Here is a 16,144-nt window from a genome sequence, read left to right as displayed (position 1 = left end):
CTGGAACCAGCTAGATCAGACTGGTAGCTGTTAGACGGAAGGGGGGGTGAAAGAGAAAGCAGAGGGAGGAGGGGGAAGATGAGCCGATGTGGAGCAAAGGATGGAGAGGGGTATAGAAAAGGAGGGAGAGAGGGCAGGCTGGCAGAGGGATAGTGTTTTGAACATGAGTCTAGATGGATAGTCTGGCAGGCAGACAGCTCTAGCTCCATTCCCTCAGTGATGTCATGCATCAGGAAGTTGCTATTTTTAGCCAAACTGGTACTCTGAGATGTTAGCCTCAGCTCACGGCTAGCCATAAGCTACTTTTTTTTTCTTTTAAATGCAGTACAAGCATTGCCAATGCAAAAATGTGCAGGAGCATGCACGTTAGGCACATTATTCTAGAATGGCTTATCATTAGAGACTTGCAGCACCTACTCTCTGCTGGTAGTAAGTCTGTAGCCTGAGGGCCTAGACAGGTCGACTCCCGGCAACTTTACAAAAGGAGGAGGAGGAGGAGGCCGCTTGAAGGAACCGCAGCTGAAAAACAAAAACAAATGATTGTTTGATTTGCTGAAGATAGATGAAAATCCAGTAGGAGGTTGTAACCTGTTTGTTTATCAGAACACCGTCAGCTATGTGTCATGGATGGTTGAGCATTGTCCTCAGTTTAATTAGTTCTAGGGAGGCAAAATAACTCCCACATCTCAGTCACACAATCTCTCTTGCTATTTCAGCATGACCTTGTCTTTATTGATGTAATGAACAGTAGTTCAGTCATTTTTATTTACTTGGAGCATGAGCAAGATTCATTGTTAGCCCATGTCAGGCTAAGTTTGGATATCTTCACCCAAAATCAAGTTTAGAATCTTATTATGTCCAGGTATTAATAACTTAGAGTCTGAAATTGTCTGAAACTATTCAAATTGTTTCACATATTTTTCTATTATATAACATTAATTACAGTATGTACAGTAATTATCCCTCTAGCTTAAGCTAGAGGGATGTCCCGTCCTGCTGTTTGAGACATATCACCTTAAGTGAGATGTTAGATAAATTTTATTGCTCTATTATGTAATAGAGCACTAAAGATCTGTCTCATCTGTCTGTTAGTGTGGTTTTGTGTGTGTGTGTGTGTGTGTGTGTGTGTGTGTGTGTGTGTGTGTGTGTGTGTGTGTGTGTGTGTGTGTGTGCATGCTCATTATTATTTTGACAAATGACCAAAAAAAAGAGAGAGGTAATTGGATCCTCACCTGTTCTGTTCATTAACCGCGACGCCACACCTGTTCGCCAGGTTTCTTGTCTTCCAGGTTTGACATGAGCTTAGCAGATCCTCCCAGCTTCAAAGGACACACCAGTGCACAAACGAGGGTCCAGTCACACCTCTATAAACAGACACATACACTATTAAAACCCTTACTTTGAGGCCGAATCTCTCTACAGTCTGTGGTTTGTCGTCGCTTCACAACCTGCCAGTATTCTCGGAGCGTCAACGATTGTCCCTCAGGCTGCAAGGATTTGGGAGTAAATTCACATGTACGCCTTGAGCAAAGACTTCTTCTTTCATTACTGGGCTGTAGATGCAGCCTAATCTAATTTTTATCAGCCATTGTTAATGCGGATGAGCCGAGGTGGTGGTATTGACAGTTATTGCTGCTGGCGCCTAAAATACCCGCTAAAAAAAAATCATCCCATTCATGTTTGCCCTTCGTGCACACAGACACGCAAATAGTTAACATGTGCTGCTAACCTATTGTGTCAAACAAACACTGCATGTTTGATTTGATCATTTGTCAGCTGTCTTCTACTTGAACTGGCGTTCCTTCAATTGCATGCTGTATTGCTAGGATAGACAATTTCTCATACTGTGCTTTCGGCTAAATAAAAATAACTCGGCCAGAAGTACGCAGCCCCACCAACTAATCTTCGTTCCCATAACCTACCTGAATGGCCCTTCTCTTGAACATGACTCCAGGCTTCCTAGGCACGAGTTTCCTTCCTGTACCATCCCTCCCACTCTTACCCGTCAGGGCTTGGTGAGGAAACTGACTCATGATTGTTATTTTTGTAGAAAAGGCCCTGACTGTTCCCGGTGGTTACCAGGAGGATACAGACAGGATTTGTTAAAGCTGGAAAGTCCAGGAATGGTTATTTAGGGGTTTCATTGCTGCCTTCAAAATGTCAGCTACGGTAATATCCACCTTTATCAGAGGCAGCGTCTACAAGCAACTATTAGCTGTTTGTGTGTACATGAATGAGGGAAGCATGTCACATTTTATTGTACCTATTGTCCTTATTGCTGAAACAACTGTGTTGCTATGTTAATTAGTGAGTAACCATACAGTGGTAGCAACAGTATACATAATGTTGTTTTGGATATAAAGAGCTCATCAGGTCTGTTTTCATAACCACTTATGACAGATCTCATTACTGTTGAGATAACAGAGATAATTATTGTATATTATAATAGAGGGTAAAAAGACTCACAACAGAGTTTAGTTGCTAAGCAAAAACCCTCCTTTATCACCTGTATGAGTGTAATGTAAGTAATGTATGACATCATATTCGCTCCAAATCTTTTCTACTCTTTCTGCTCCGCGGGGCTGGCGGAAGCTCAACAGGCTGGCACTTGATGAAGCTCTCTCACAAACAGATTTCCTGCTGCTCCCATGAGCTGTCATCACAGTCCCGCCTATTTGATTTTCAACCCTCTCTCTTTGTATCGTTCTCACAGACGCACATCACAAGCTGTGTTCTGCAGAGTTCTGCATTCAGTAATTTAGCGTTACACCCACACATTCATATACAGTATCTCTGTACATGTGGGCCAATACAAAAGTAACATGTCAGTGTCTCTATTTATGATTCATGTCTGCAGGTCTGTCCGCATGGTGGTATAACAAATCTGCATGATAAGATATCCCTCTCTGACAGGGGACACGGTCTGAATTCTACTGTCGGTGTTAAAAATGCATGACCAATAAATTACCGGAGCAATCCAATCTACTGACGCTGCAGATTACGACTGCACCTGTCTGCGAATGAGCAATTTCCCTGAAAAAGAGCAAGCCATTTTTGTACACATACTGTTTATTGTGTTTTAAAAAAGCACTTCCCTGGTTAAAGCATGAAAGGCTCATTTGCACACAGTGATAACTAATTGAATGTCTCTGTTTTGTGCAGATCTGTTTCCTGGTGTCAGCTTTCCGTGGACGAATGTTTTCGGAGGACAGCTGCGCTGCTCTGGCGCTCTTCTGTCACTACTTCTACCTCAGTCAGTTTTTTTGGATGCTCGTGCAGGTAACAGCTCATTGCAGTCCAAATAAGCGTGTCAGCTAAAACAAAAAGCAGCTCATGATGTTTAAACAATTTAAAGAGAATAGGTGGTTTCCATGTAAAACTTTCATGTAAAACTTTTTATTCGTAATACCTTCAAATCTAAAGCACCTGTGCTTTTTCCTTATTTCCTGGCTAACTTGGCAGGAACATGGTCCCCATTCTTTCTTTAGTCCCTCATGTGAAGCATGTGCTTTTTATGTAATAACTAGTTAAATATCATTCCTGCACCACGTGGGCTTAGGCAGGTTTTGATAAGAGGGTGAGATAAACGTACCAGAATCCTGCTTGACATGACCTCTGACCCTAGCCTGGTACCACTTAGTGACACCCCACCACAGCAACTCCTAACTTCCCTCCGTCCTTGACCATTTTCCCTCCAATAACTTCCACAAACAAAGGCTGGCATGCAAAGACCCAATTTGCAGCTTAGTATTTGCACATGAAAGAAATAAGGCTTAATTCAAACTGGGAGAACTGGACTGACCGTCGTGAAGAAATTTACAGTTTTATCTCAAAAAATACATCAGATCTATAATGCAATGACCATATTTTTTTGGCTGCTGGTGTAAACACTACTGACAATCTGATCCCCATCATCCCATCCCCTACAAAATAAATAGTATCAAGATTACACAATTTGCTAATAATTTTAGTCTTAGATATTTTATCACATTTAACAAAATGTCTTTTTGTCAGTGTGTTGGGATGAAGAGCTTTCGATACCTGATTTTTTATCATAGAGCTGATCGCGCCTTCATTTTATTTTCTGGACTGTTTTTAGGACAATGATACACAATAAAGTCAGTGACGTTGTGAGTAGTTTTCCATCTATTCCCATACAGGCAGCATGAACATCATTTACTAATTGTTGTGTTTAAGAGAGAAACTGAAGTTATTAAATATTTACCTTTGGCCTATTCTTTTCCTTTACCATTCTGTACATGAACTTCCCAACAACAATCTCTTTAAGTCATTTATTCTGGTTTAGGATGATGTCCACCTCACAAACAGCATAACCCCCCTAGTACCCTGACTAAACCCTGTCCCCAGAGGAACCCTCTCGCCTCCCACCTGTCTGTTCCTTTTGTTGCCTTCCTCTTGTGTAACTCCCTTTATTTCCGTCACTGCTGCAACATGTGATGTCTGTTAGCGACCATAATCATAGTTTATGTAGTAGATATAATCTCTCCTGGCACATACGTTGTTTTTTGTGGAGTATTTTAAGATTAGCCCTTTTAATAAGCTAATGGGGAGCGACCACAATCAGGTGTTACAGGAATAGAGTAGTGTTGTACAGTACGTGTCGACTGTGTGCATTTCCTTTTTAGAGCCCGTCTGCTTACGTCTTAAGGGATAAAGGTTCTGGCTATAGGCTTTTGGATTGGTTGGCCAATTGATAGTTACAGAAACATAAATAAGTATTTGACCCAGATGTCAATTTAACTCACAAAGACCAGAGTTTTCTCAAATTGTCCTTGCTATTACAACCCCCCCTGTTAAAAGTCCCTTTTCATTGTCAGCAACAATCGTAGCTGACAATATTGCCGCCACTCTGGCTTTTATTGACGTGTGGCGGTTCCAACGATGATCTCACCGCCGCCCCTATCGGGTAGCCGCTTTCAGCTAAATGGCTGATGTGCACAGGCGCCAGCAAACTAGCCAACTATCTCAGACATGAAGACTTCAAATCAATAATTGCAGCGTGTGTCTGTCTGTGTGTGTGCATGTGTTTTCAGCTGAATATGCTCTGACACAATGCCAGAAAACGGCAGGTAATTGAATTGCTATCTAAGCTGACTTTTCTCTTGTCTGCAGAGGCCCTTAGTTAGAAAGTGAGTGAGATGATATGTGATTTTGTTATTTCACTTAGTTGTAGTTATTTCACAAACAACAGTATCCACACATTGCTTCTGCTTCAATTACACTTCAACAACTTTAACTGTCAGTGCCATGCAGTCAAGCTACACAGCTTAGGGTTGTTGTCTGCACTCTGTCGATGTGCGTTGAGAGTTTATGCAATAGTTACACAATACAGTTATTATGAAGAGGTCATCATCCAATGTACAGCTCTCATTAGCTGCCTCCCGGTGCCCTTTGTGCAGTCCTTAAGTGTTCAGACAGATGGATAGTGAGAAGTATTATCAGCGTTTGTTCATACCAGCCATTGCATAATGTTTATTACCCTAAATGGAAGAACAAATACCGCTCTGCTAATTATTTAATGCTTTAAATGTACAATATTCTACATCATCTGTAAAAGTTTCAGTTTACATAACGCTGGATGGAGTAAAGGTCGCAATGGCGTGACCCCAGCCCATAAGTCGGATTGAGCATTTTAGCCTTTGATCTATTAGATGTAAAATTAAACTTTGCCCTTTGTGCTCCACAGCTGCAATGGTTTGAAACCGATATAAGATATGTGATTGTCGGCTGAAGTGTTTGCACCAGGATAAGACATTGTGTCTGTGTTGCAGCTAACAGGTGTTCAGAAAGGCTGCTTATGTAACAATGGAGGGTTTTAGTGTATCAGGTGGATGAGACTGTTAAAGCCTGCAAGATTACAAAGCAAACAAAGCTATTGTGGGTGTGATAAAAGTGAGGTTGTGTGTTTACATGCATCACTCACCATGAAATCAAAGGTACTCACAGCAGAAACTATACGACTTATGAATGAGTTCATCTGTCCAAACTGTGTCCTTAGGGGGTGAACTTTTGGCAAGTGCTGGTGATGAACGATGAGCACACCGAGCGTCGTTACCTGCTCTACTTCCTGTTCGGCTGGGGACTTCCTGGTCTGGTCATCATTTTCCTGGTCATCGTCTTGCTCGGCATCCAGGGATGGACGATTCACAGTGTATACGGATTGGTGCAAGGAGATGTGTGAGTGTTACTGTGCAAAAGCAAGCAGCAAATAAATATTATTTAATCCGCAGATGTTCACGAAAAATCCCACGTGAAAAACGCCCTCTCCCCTGCCACCTTTGATTTCTGTGAAGAGAAACTACCCAAAAAAAGTGTGCATGTCATATGTTGAGAATAAACCCTCAAATACACTCAATGTACAGATCACAATAAAAATATTTTATATGTGAAAATTAGAAAATCAATGTTGAATCCAAGAGAATAATTGAATACTGTATAGTTTCATCATGAGGCATATAATCTTCTCTCCGATGTGATGACATAAGACAGACCATACAAAGTAAATAACACAAAATATACAAAACTACACCCAAAGGATCTGCAATGCAATGGGGTCCAATGCAAATCTGATAAGGCCTTTGGAGAATGAAAGAGAGGTGGAGTGGCCTCAACCATTACGTCATCTGTTTCTCAGAAGGTGACTCATGAGTTCCTATTTCTAATGAGTTTGAGGCAGGCTCAGGTGAATTCCTCTTCAGGCTAGGGTTGAGCAAACAGAAAAAAACGGAGCTGTCAACATCGTATGAGGGAGCAGTCGACCAATCATACGATTTACTACGGGTATCTCACCACACAGACACCTGACTGACCCGAGAAAACTTTAAAGGGAGAGCGAGAAACAGAAAGAGAAAAAGAGGAATTGAGGACCGCGATTCTTGAACACAAATTTCTCAAACTGTCTTTGTAAAAGTGGAAGGAAAATGTGTTTGGTTTTAATTTATGATGAAGTTTGAATATAAAATTAGCCAGCGGTCTTAGGTGTGGTGGCGTGTTTCCTGTGGGAGGATGGATGTAGAACAGGGAGAGTTCACATGAGACATTGGAGGATACAGAGGAGTATTCAGTTTCTCTGGAAGCGCACCTTCCTCTTTGGGGGAATGAGGCAGCCTTTGAGTTTCCTCTCCTTCTTTCTCTCTTTTTCTCTCTCTCTCTTTCTCTATCTCTGTCTCTCTCACCCTATGAATTGTTTTCTCACAACTCAGTTCATCTTGGTTTCACTGCACCGACATGCAACACCATGTTGAGTTATCATCGTTGTAATTCATTGTATTTGTCTTGTAATCATATATAATTGTACCATATATGTTCCAAGGAACTGAAGTGTTCATTCATATTAATGACATGATCAGAATTTACAGATTCCCTCAAAACCCTTTCCTTCAGTTTATCATATGACCATGAAATCTGCAAAACGGGCCCTTTGATAGTGTTTATCTAATTTTTCTGTGAGACCTTCAGTACAGTAGGATCTAATCCTCTCAAGGACACAGTGGCAATCATATCCATATTCCATTGTGTTTACACTCACGTAGTCTGGCTCCCTCGATGGGACAGGATGATGCTTTTATTTGGCATACCTAGTGTAATGTTATGGCTAGAAAATCTCCAGTTATTTTCCAGTCCGGCTTGCATCGAGCTCCTATCTGTATCCTGTGCTCCCACCAAACCAGGGGCCAAGTTTGTTGTGTGAAACGGACAAAAGTCACATGAGTGTTTTGATAGATGTTTGCTGCTAATACAAAGTGAAGGATGATGCTGCTTTTCTCATAGAAAAATAGTTTGTTCACTTTTCATTAAATGAGTAACAAAAAACAATATATCTGAGTCACAAGAAAAGTCATATCAGAGACTTTATGTCTTGTTGTTCTCTGATTTCATCAAGCCCTCATTCCCATTTCTCACCATCCACATTGCAGGTGCTTCATCCCAAACCTGTATGCAGCTCTGAGTACTGCGGTGCTGGTTCCTCTCATCTGTCTGGTGACGGTGGCGGTCATTTTCATTCACGTCTACCAGGTTACCCAGCAGTGGAAGGCCTACGATGACATTTACCGTGGACGAACCAACAGCACAGGTACCTAGTATGTGCAGAAAAACTTCAAAGAAGGCAGTTATATGTGGGATTGGGGAATGTGGGCTGTGGTACTTCCCTATATTGGAGCAAAAATGTTACGTGATCTTTAAAAAAATGTCAGAATCCCTCATTCTGAACTCAAATAAACCTCAAAATCATTTAACCAGCTGTCTGGAGGATGCATCCACCCCTATTTTTGGCTGTCAGCCTCTATTTTGCTCCACTTACAGGCTCTGTCTCTGTTTGATGTGTGTGTACTCAAAGGATTCATGATACAAGAACAATACAGAAGCACTACCTGCCTTCGGGTCTTAAATACTGCTGATGCTCACACTTTAATTTAGCCACTGGCTAAGTTTGATGATTTAACTAAGCAGTTTAAAGTATCCTTCTGATTTCAAACAGTCAGTCCTGCAGCATACAGGACTGACTTCCTTAAAGCATTGTGCAGAATGATGCGTGGAAACAACATAAAACTTGCATCGGTATAACCATTTAAGAGTTATGGTCTGTTGTGTTTGTTTAGTGCAGCATCCGCTTTGACCACACATGAAGATCAGCATCCCAACATGATCATGGCTGTAATCAGAGACCATCGGTGAGAGTCAGCAGGCTTTGGCTTGTTTTGCCCAGTCAAGGCCCTCCAATGGGAAAAGCAAAGCCTGAATTAATGCCAGTCCCTTGGATGGCAGGCAGTTCGCCTTCACGCCATGTGTGGCCTCGTATCTGAGCTGCTAGTGTATGTGAATTATGAACGGGAGGCGAACGCTTTCTCATTGACAAACCAGAGCGAAGGCCAGCCTGTCTGCTTTATAACTGTTAGGAGCATGTTACTCAGGGGGGTCAGTGAGGATCAGAATATGCTAATGATTTTCATCACCAAAAACTCTTAAGAAAGAACTAACGGTAAACAAACAGAAAGGAGGGCATTCAGTCATTGATTTGTTTTCTTTATGTTGGTTTTTGGCAGGGTAGTACCGTATGATTTATTAAATACTGAGTTGCTCTTTCCGCAGCTTATGTCTCTGCTCAGTTCCTAGATTTACCAACAGTCTGTTAGTGTTCCTTTGAAAGGTTCCTGTCACCATTAAAAGAATCCTTAACAGATCCAGTCCCACATCGTGCAATGGACAGGGTAAATACCCCACCTGCAAACACATTTATTCAGCTTGATGCCTTGATCAGGTCAGCTTTTTAGCCTCCCAGCATACGTGCTGCCTTTCAACAGCGTGTTATTGATTCATATCATAGCTCCATGTCTATTATGTTCAGACTTGCCCTTTAAGATTCCTACCCAACCTGTTGTGTAGCTGATGGTAATGATTATTTAGCTGACCAACATTTTCCTGCTGCAGTAATAGCTGATAAGATGAGCGATTGTGAGAAGTCCACAAGTAGAAAGATATGCACGACTTCTGACGTCAAAGTGATTAAAAAACAAGCAAGCTGTGTTTGTGTGTGTGTGTGTGTGCGTGCGTGCGTGCGTGCGTGCGTGCGTGCGTGCGTGCATGCGTGCGTGCCTGTGTGTTTTGCTGGAACCTGGAAAAAATTGGAATTCTGCTATTGTTCCCATGGCTAAAAACATGGTCAAACTAAATTTATAAATGAATCAGGGCACATCAGTGAGACTTTATCACAACCTTCCCTTAGCTGGCAAGGTATGTTTGCAGGACACGATGTTCTTTGCCAACAGCAGTAGGCAGATTTCTCAGCAGAGCGGTGTTGAATGAATAACTGTTGCTCTTCTATTTTTGTGGTCCCAACTGTTCCCTGACTGCACTGGGTTTGCAAATGTGGTAATAAACAAATACATGTGATGGATAAAGTGCATTTGCTGCAATATTGTGCTCCATGTGTGTTTTATTTGGATGCCTGACACACGTCTATATTCTGCTTTCACAGCCTCATCCTGAAGTGCAAACTGAAGCGTAGCTGCTTTTCATGATGGATTAGAACAGGATTTATTTTGTTATGTCGAGATGACAAGCCGGATTATATGCAAAAAAACACTGTGACCGGGTTACATCATTTTCTCTGTGTCATGCATGCATAAAGAGCTGAAAGTGTATGTGTTTAGCATAATTTACAGCATAATTCAGAGTAAATCCAGAAGTGCAGTGCCTTGCTGCAAAGTTGTAAGCACATAGTTCCTAAATCCTCTGAATGGCAACCTCTGAATCAAGGCTGATTCATATATGTGTATATTTTCATTTTGCATTCAGACATTATATTATTATATTGTTAGTTAGGATATGCAACTTACAAGTTTCCTTTAAATATAACCACTTTTACTGCTATTTTTTTTTTTTACTGATATGAATGAATGCCGAAATTGATGTGCATGTCTACTTTGAATTATTTATGTATATTCAAGATTTGACACAAAAAAACTCATACTTTTTCTGGCTTAATATTCACTGTAATTAAAAATAGAAAGATGTTTACTCAGCCTACATGCCCACCCCACCCCCATAGCTCACAAACAAGTCTTTTATAAGTGTGGTGTGTGTGTTCTCCACATAGGCTTACTGCAGCTTGTTGTTATTACAGCTGCTGACCTCTGTGATGTCAGTGCTGTCTTAAGTTTCTGCCTGGCTGTTTTTGTTGCGCCCGTGTTCCCCTCTCAGTTTGTCTTCTCACTGCAGCGCTGGGCGGCTATGACATGTAGCTAAAATATGAGTCGAACAAACAAGGCAAAATCATCCCACATCTGCAGCAGAGCACTGAGACTCTTTCGAATGTATTATGCATGTTCTTGCACATGCAAGCGTTCATATAAAGTACACAGTGACTACTGATGACATGCCTGCTCTGTGCTGATTCTGTGTCTTGAAGCAGCATCAAGCCAAACAGTCAGTCAGCATTTTTCATGTGGCTTCTGTTGGGCTTCGGGAACCTGTTCTTGCTGTGGGAGCTCTGCCCTGTTGAAAGACCGGAATGTGCTTACATGGTTGGAAAAACCTCGGAGGGAATACATGGAGACAGTCATGCAAGAGAGGGGAAAGAGAGAGAAAGTTTATGTTGCTCAAACTAGAGGAAGAAAATGTGGGAAGGTTTGGTACCAGATTTGGTACAGCACACATAGGTGTGATTTTATTATACCGAGGCCATATAAAGCAATTACGGAAATAATGACTTAATGGAAGTGAGTCTCAATGGGAAAGGGAGAGGCTTTACAAGAAAAACAAGAGGGCTCAGCCAGGGGAAAGGTGCAGCAAGAGTGGAACTGACAGGATGGTGGAAGTGGCACCTAAACGTGGGCGCCAAGCTCTCTGTTTCCATCCAACTCATGAAGGGAAGTGAACTGTACAGTCTGCCCTACATACCAGCAGCCAATAGGACACAGCGTGTGATTCGGCAGTGTAATTTTGACTCGCCGTTTTATCCAATTTCCATGGGAGGATCAACTACACAAGTCAGGACATTCACAAAATACACTGTTATCTTGTTGTACATTCAGTTTCAGACAGTGTGCTCCGGGGTTCTGGTAATTATTATGCCTTGGAGCATGAATAGATGAAATCAGATGCTCATCATGTACTCAGAGGAAAGCCACCTTTTCTGCAACATATGCAAATAAACATAGTATCCTAAAGGTCAAACTCTGACTGTTGCAAATGCATTCTTGTCTGTTTTTTCTTTTTTTCTTTGACTTGTTCCAGCAGCATTTTTTATTTCTGATATCATTCATTTTATTTGTCAGGTCTCCGTTAGTGATGACTCATGTGTGACAGTTGTCTCTTGATTGACAGTGTTCTTTTTATCTGTCAGTTAATTGGCTCGTCTCATGAAATGACAGGCAAGGATTTTTCGAGTCGAGAAGAACAGCGTGAGTCATGAGACTTGAACTCACCCTCCACTAGTGTGAGATGACATGCTTAAACTCATAAACTATAAATAATGGGGCAATCATTAGGAGAAAATCCATCTGCCCTTACTTTTATAGATAAAGTCAGGGTTGTAGTCTTTGCTTTTATTTATGTTGCGTGACTCTATGTGATGTACAGTATGAGCCCTCACAGAAAGTAGGTTAACAGTGACACCAGTTGCTACCAGAGAGCTCAGATTAGAAACACGTGCATCAAGACCTGTTGGTGGTCTCATCTTATCTTAGAAACACTTGTGGCAGTCCAAATACCGATATCTTTGTCTGTGTTTTCCTCATGATGGGTAAAACTTGCAGCAACATGCTGGAGCAAGAGCATTTTAACCTGAGAGTACTTGATTCCACACATGGACCATGTAAATCATATTCAAGGAGTAAATATTTGTGTGAATGCAAATCGTTTTTTCGTTTTATATCCTCACACCAACCTGTACAGATGTCATTTTTAACCCTCGTCTGTTGTTACCTTGTCTTCCAGAGGTGCCACTGGTCCTGTATCTGTTTATGCTCATCTCCCTGGTCTGGTTGTGGGCCGGTTTACACATGGCCTACAGGTCCCTGTGGATGCTCATCCTGTACGTCATCTTCAACTGCTTGTTGGTAAGGTCTTTGACTTTATATATGTATTATATTTAATTTCAAACAGTCAATCTCCCTTCTTCTATTTCAGTCCCTTCCGTGTTAGTCACTGTACCTAAATGAAGATTGTCCGGTTTTAATGCCTGGTATTGTTCATCTTCATCTGATTATTGGTTCGGTCAGAACTGGTGGTGGTGGCTGATGAGTCTGATGAAAGGATGAACACTAGAAGGCCTTTGGGAGATATAAGTAAGATGTAACAGCAGCATGAACCAGAACCAAATATTCAAATTAAAAAAGAGAGCTAGACGATGATAGGCTCACTGTGAAGTGTGTGTCGCTTTGCTATTGGATGGTTGTGACCAGCTGACGTGAGGACCTGATATCAGCTGATAACCCCAGGCAATGAGGTCAGGAAAAACCGAACATACCTGAGAAGTTTGAGTGGCAGCTTGGTATGAGGAATTAATATGTAAATCCTTTAGGGTAGTTGTTTCACCAGAGTTTCAAGAGTTTCACCAGTACCTTCAACAAATATCAAAACATTTTAATATCCCCAGAGTAGAATTAAAAAGAGAAATGTCGTTTAAAGAAATTGGTTTACAGTATAACTCGAGGTTGAGATGAGTCTCTGTAATTCTTTTTGAATGGATTAGCACAGATCTTGTCTTCCACAAATAAAATAGATGTTATTTAGACTGTTTTTTTTTCTATGTTTTTTCATCTGAGAGAGTGGTTTAAGGCTTTTTTTTAACCCACTTTGAAACCCTGCTTTCATGATTTGTCAAAACAGAAAGAAAAGACCCCCAGGAGTGGACGGAGTCAATGGTACCACTGTGACATGTCTCATTGAGGCCTCTTTGTATTTCCACTTTTCATTCGCAATTTTGTCTGTTCTATCTCTTTATCTTAATTGAATGTTTTCAGGCTTTGATCTAATTCTGCTCAAAGTAAAAGAGGAGGCAGAAATGAAACTAAGTCTCCTCGTGATTGGAAATTCTAGTTATTTACCCAAACGTTTAATGTTAATTCTTATAGTTTAGACCTAACAATTCCCATTGGACATTAGACAACTGTCGGTTTGTTAGCACACAAAACCGCACAATTACATACATTGTGTATTCTAATCTGATTTTGAATTGTAATTGAATTTATATGACTATTGTGGAGTTTCCCTGACCGAGCATCCTGTCAGACCTGTCTTATCTGACCTGTAATGTGGTGCCAAACCATCAGGTCTATTTTTATCACTGCACACTGTCACATGATGAGCCGACGTTGGTTTTGGAGGATTACAAAATTCTGGCATGGCTTCAACGTACAGACACACATCCAAAGTAGTGTCAGACTTTTATTTAACCCCAGTTTTGCTTCTGCCCTTCTGACCTCTGCTCTCTTTGGAACTATAGCTTCCTTTATTTCTTGTCTGCTCAGGAAGTGTTGTGGTCGTCTTCAGACGGTCTCCACCTGTCTGCAAAGTGTGCCATAGGAGGACTGTGGTAAACCTCGTGATATTTAGCACCCACACGCAAAAGACAGCAGCACTGTTCTAAAGTAAACTCATCTTGATGGTAATGTAATGGAGGGAGGTGATGTCAACACCAACAGTTGATGTCACACTTAGCACTTGTTGATCAGCTTTGTCCCAATCTATGACATCATGTGGTCAGATGCTCCAGCTGACCAATGGGGCTGTGGTGTGTTTCAAAGCTGCTATGATTGTTAAGTATAGGACATTTAACATTGCAGTACTGTGAGAGTCGTTTTTGTCTGAAAGGTTTAATGTATTTGTTGCTTGAGTCCTGTAGGAGCTGTTCCTTCTGTGGTGACCTTAAAGTGTTCTTGTTTTCGATTGAGGTCTTTTCACAAATAGCACAAAGTCTCAAACACAGCACCTGTCTCCTGCTGCTGGTAATCAGCTGTACTCGTACTGAAAGGTGAGAAGTACACCTTTCATTCCCTCAGTTCACCCTCGGCATCAAGTGGGACAGATTTCTGCAAAAAGTATATCTTTGCGTCCACCTTACAAACTCAACGTTCTCTGAAAGAATCAAAAAACTCTTTTAGAACGTCTCTTTTTTCTACATTGAAACCACAAAGCTCCGATCAAAAGTAAAGCCTCTGGGGTTTGATCTCCTGGGGAATAAGAGAGGATTCATTCGAGTGGAACAGACTGTTAAAGGACAAAAACATCGATTAGCAGTAAACAAGCTGGTCTGACCCAGTTTTCACAAAGCACAAAGGAAAGATGTTCTGCGTCGATGAGGATGCTGTTGCCATGAGCGTGGCTGCAATTAGATTTATGTGTTTGTGAGCGCCTAATTTGTTTAGCTCAGAAGAGGAAAGAAAAAATCCGTTGTGCGTCCATTAAGGAATGAATAAAAGATTAATGAACGCAAATGGGTTCCTGATAGACAAGACTGACAATTTACTTTTCATTGAACATTGATTTACACCCATGATTTAGAACAGATGCATTCAAAGACGCATAACAGAGATTCATATCTGTGTTAATGAGTTCTGGTAGAACTAGTTCTGCTCAAAGAGATGTTTACACAGTGCTTTTCAAAACTGTTGCACAAACAGACTCGAGCCGAAGGTTGAAATGATAGTCGGCAACAAACCTGCGCTGGCTGGATCACTTCAGATTCACTGAATGACTTTTGTTTTGCATTATTTGAATCGCTGCATTTACTACAATATGTAACTTAAATAAAGAGGTTATTAAGCTTCAAAATGATTTTCGTAAATCAATTAATAAATCTCAGTTCTTGATGTTAGCAATCTGTTTTGTTTTTTTTATCATTAAAGCCAGACAGACGTGTTCGGCCTCGGCGAGCGACATTCACCTTTGGGTCTTTAACGCCTTCATTTTCCATTTGGTTCCACCGCCTTGAGGTCGGAATCATTACACTGTAGGTCTCTGCTGCAAAGTGTAGTTGTTGTTTCCATCACGCCATGAATTTTCCATTAAGGAGATTTTTCCGTGTTTACCTTGGCGTTGTTGTTGATGTGGTTGTGCGGCATACCTCGCAACAGCTGATTACCAACCGCCATTAAACAGCCACAGATGTTGCAGCAGGAGATGATTATGTGCATGTTTTTCAGACCACTGATTATTCTTTGCTTGTTGAAAACGACCTTTAGTCGCCAACACGGTCGCCGACAGAGCAAAACTGTGAGACGGAGAACACGATGATTTATTGCATCCTCAGAACGCTGTTTATCTCATACCCCCCCTTTCCTTCCATCCCGACCAATCTCTGGATCTACATCTGTGCCACATCAGGCCGAATTAGAAGACAATAATCAAATCAGGCCAGCACCACCCTTCATTATCTCCCCCGGCGGCAGCCCCTCTGTCTGTAAATCTTTCCTCATTTCGAGACATCCACCGCGGTGAAGCAGCACCACGCACCATCGCAATTCAATTTCGCTCTTGTTGCCTCATTCAACATTTTTTCTCACCTAAAAATAGGACACGATATCTGCGTGCATCCATGGAAAAGAACAACGTCTGGTTCAGTGCACCCAACCGGCTGCGAGAGGCATGAAAAGAATTTTAGCTGAAACTCATCTGTTGC

At 41.4% G+C, this 16,144-nt stretch overlaps 1 protein-coding gene across 1 annotated transcript in view; it reads left to right on the top strand.

Annotated features, from left to right (window-relative positions):
* adgrv1 (adhesion G protein-coupled receptor V1) overlaps nucleotides 1–16,144 on the top strand; it is an 84,264-nt gene that overhangs the window by 62,864 nt on the left and 5,256 nt on the right. The window contains exons 89-92 of the mRNA XM_068310476.1: nucleotides 3,163–3,279; nucleotides 6,020–6,198; nucleotides 7,938–8,095; nucleotides 12,460–12,581. Coding sequence (XP_068166577.1) covers nucleotides 3,163–3,279; nucleotides 6,020–6,198; nucleotides 7,938–8,095; nucleotides 12,460–12,581 — 576 coding nt within the window. The remainder of the gene's footprint in view (nucleotides 1–3,162; nucleotides 3,280–6,019; nucleotides 6,199–7,937; nucleotides 8,096–12,459; nucleotides 12,582–16,144) is intronic.

The sequence above is a fragment of the Antennarius striatus genome, chromosome 3 (assembly GCF_040054535.1).
Source record: "Antennarius striatus isolate MH-2024 chromosome 3, ASM4005453v1, whole genome shotgun sequence".
NCBI classification, from domain to species: domain Eukaryota; kingdom Metazoa; phylum Chordata; class Actinopteri; order Lophiiformes; family Antennariidae; genus Antennarius; species Antennarius striatus.
This window is presented reverse-complemented; position numbering and strand designations above follow the sequence as displayed.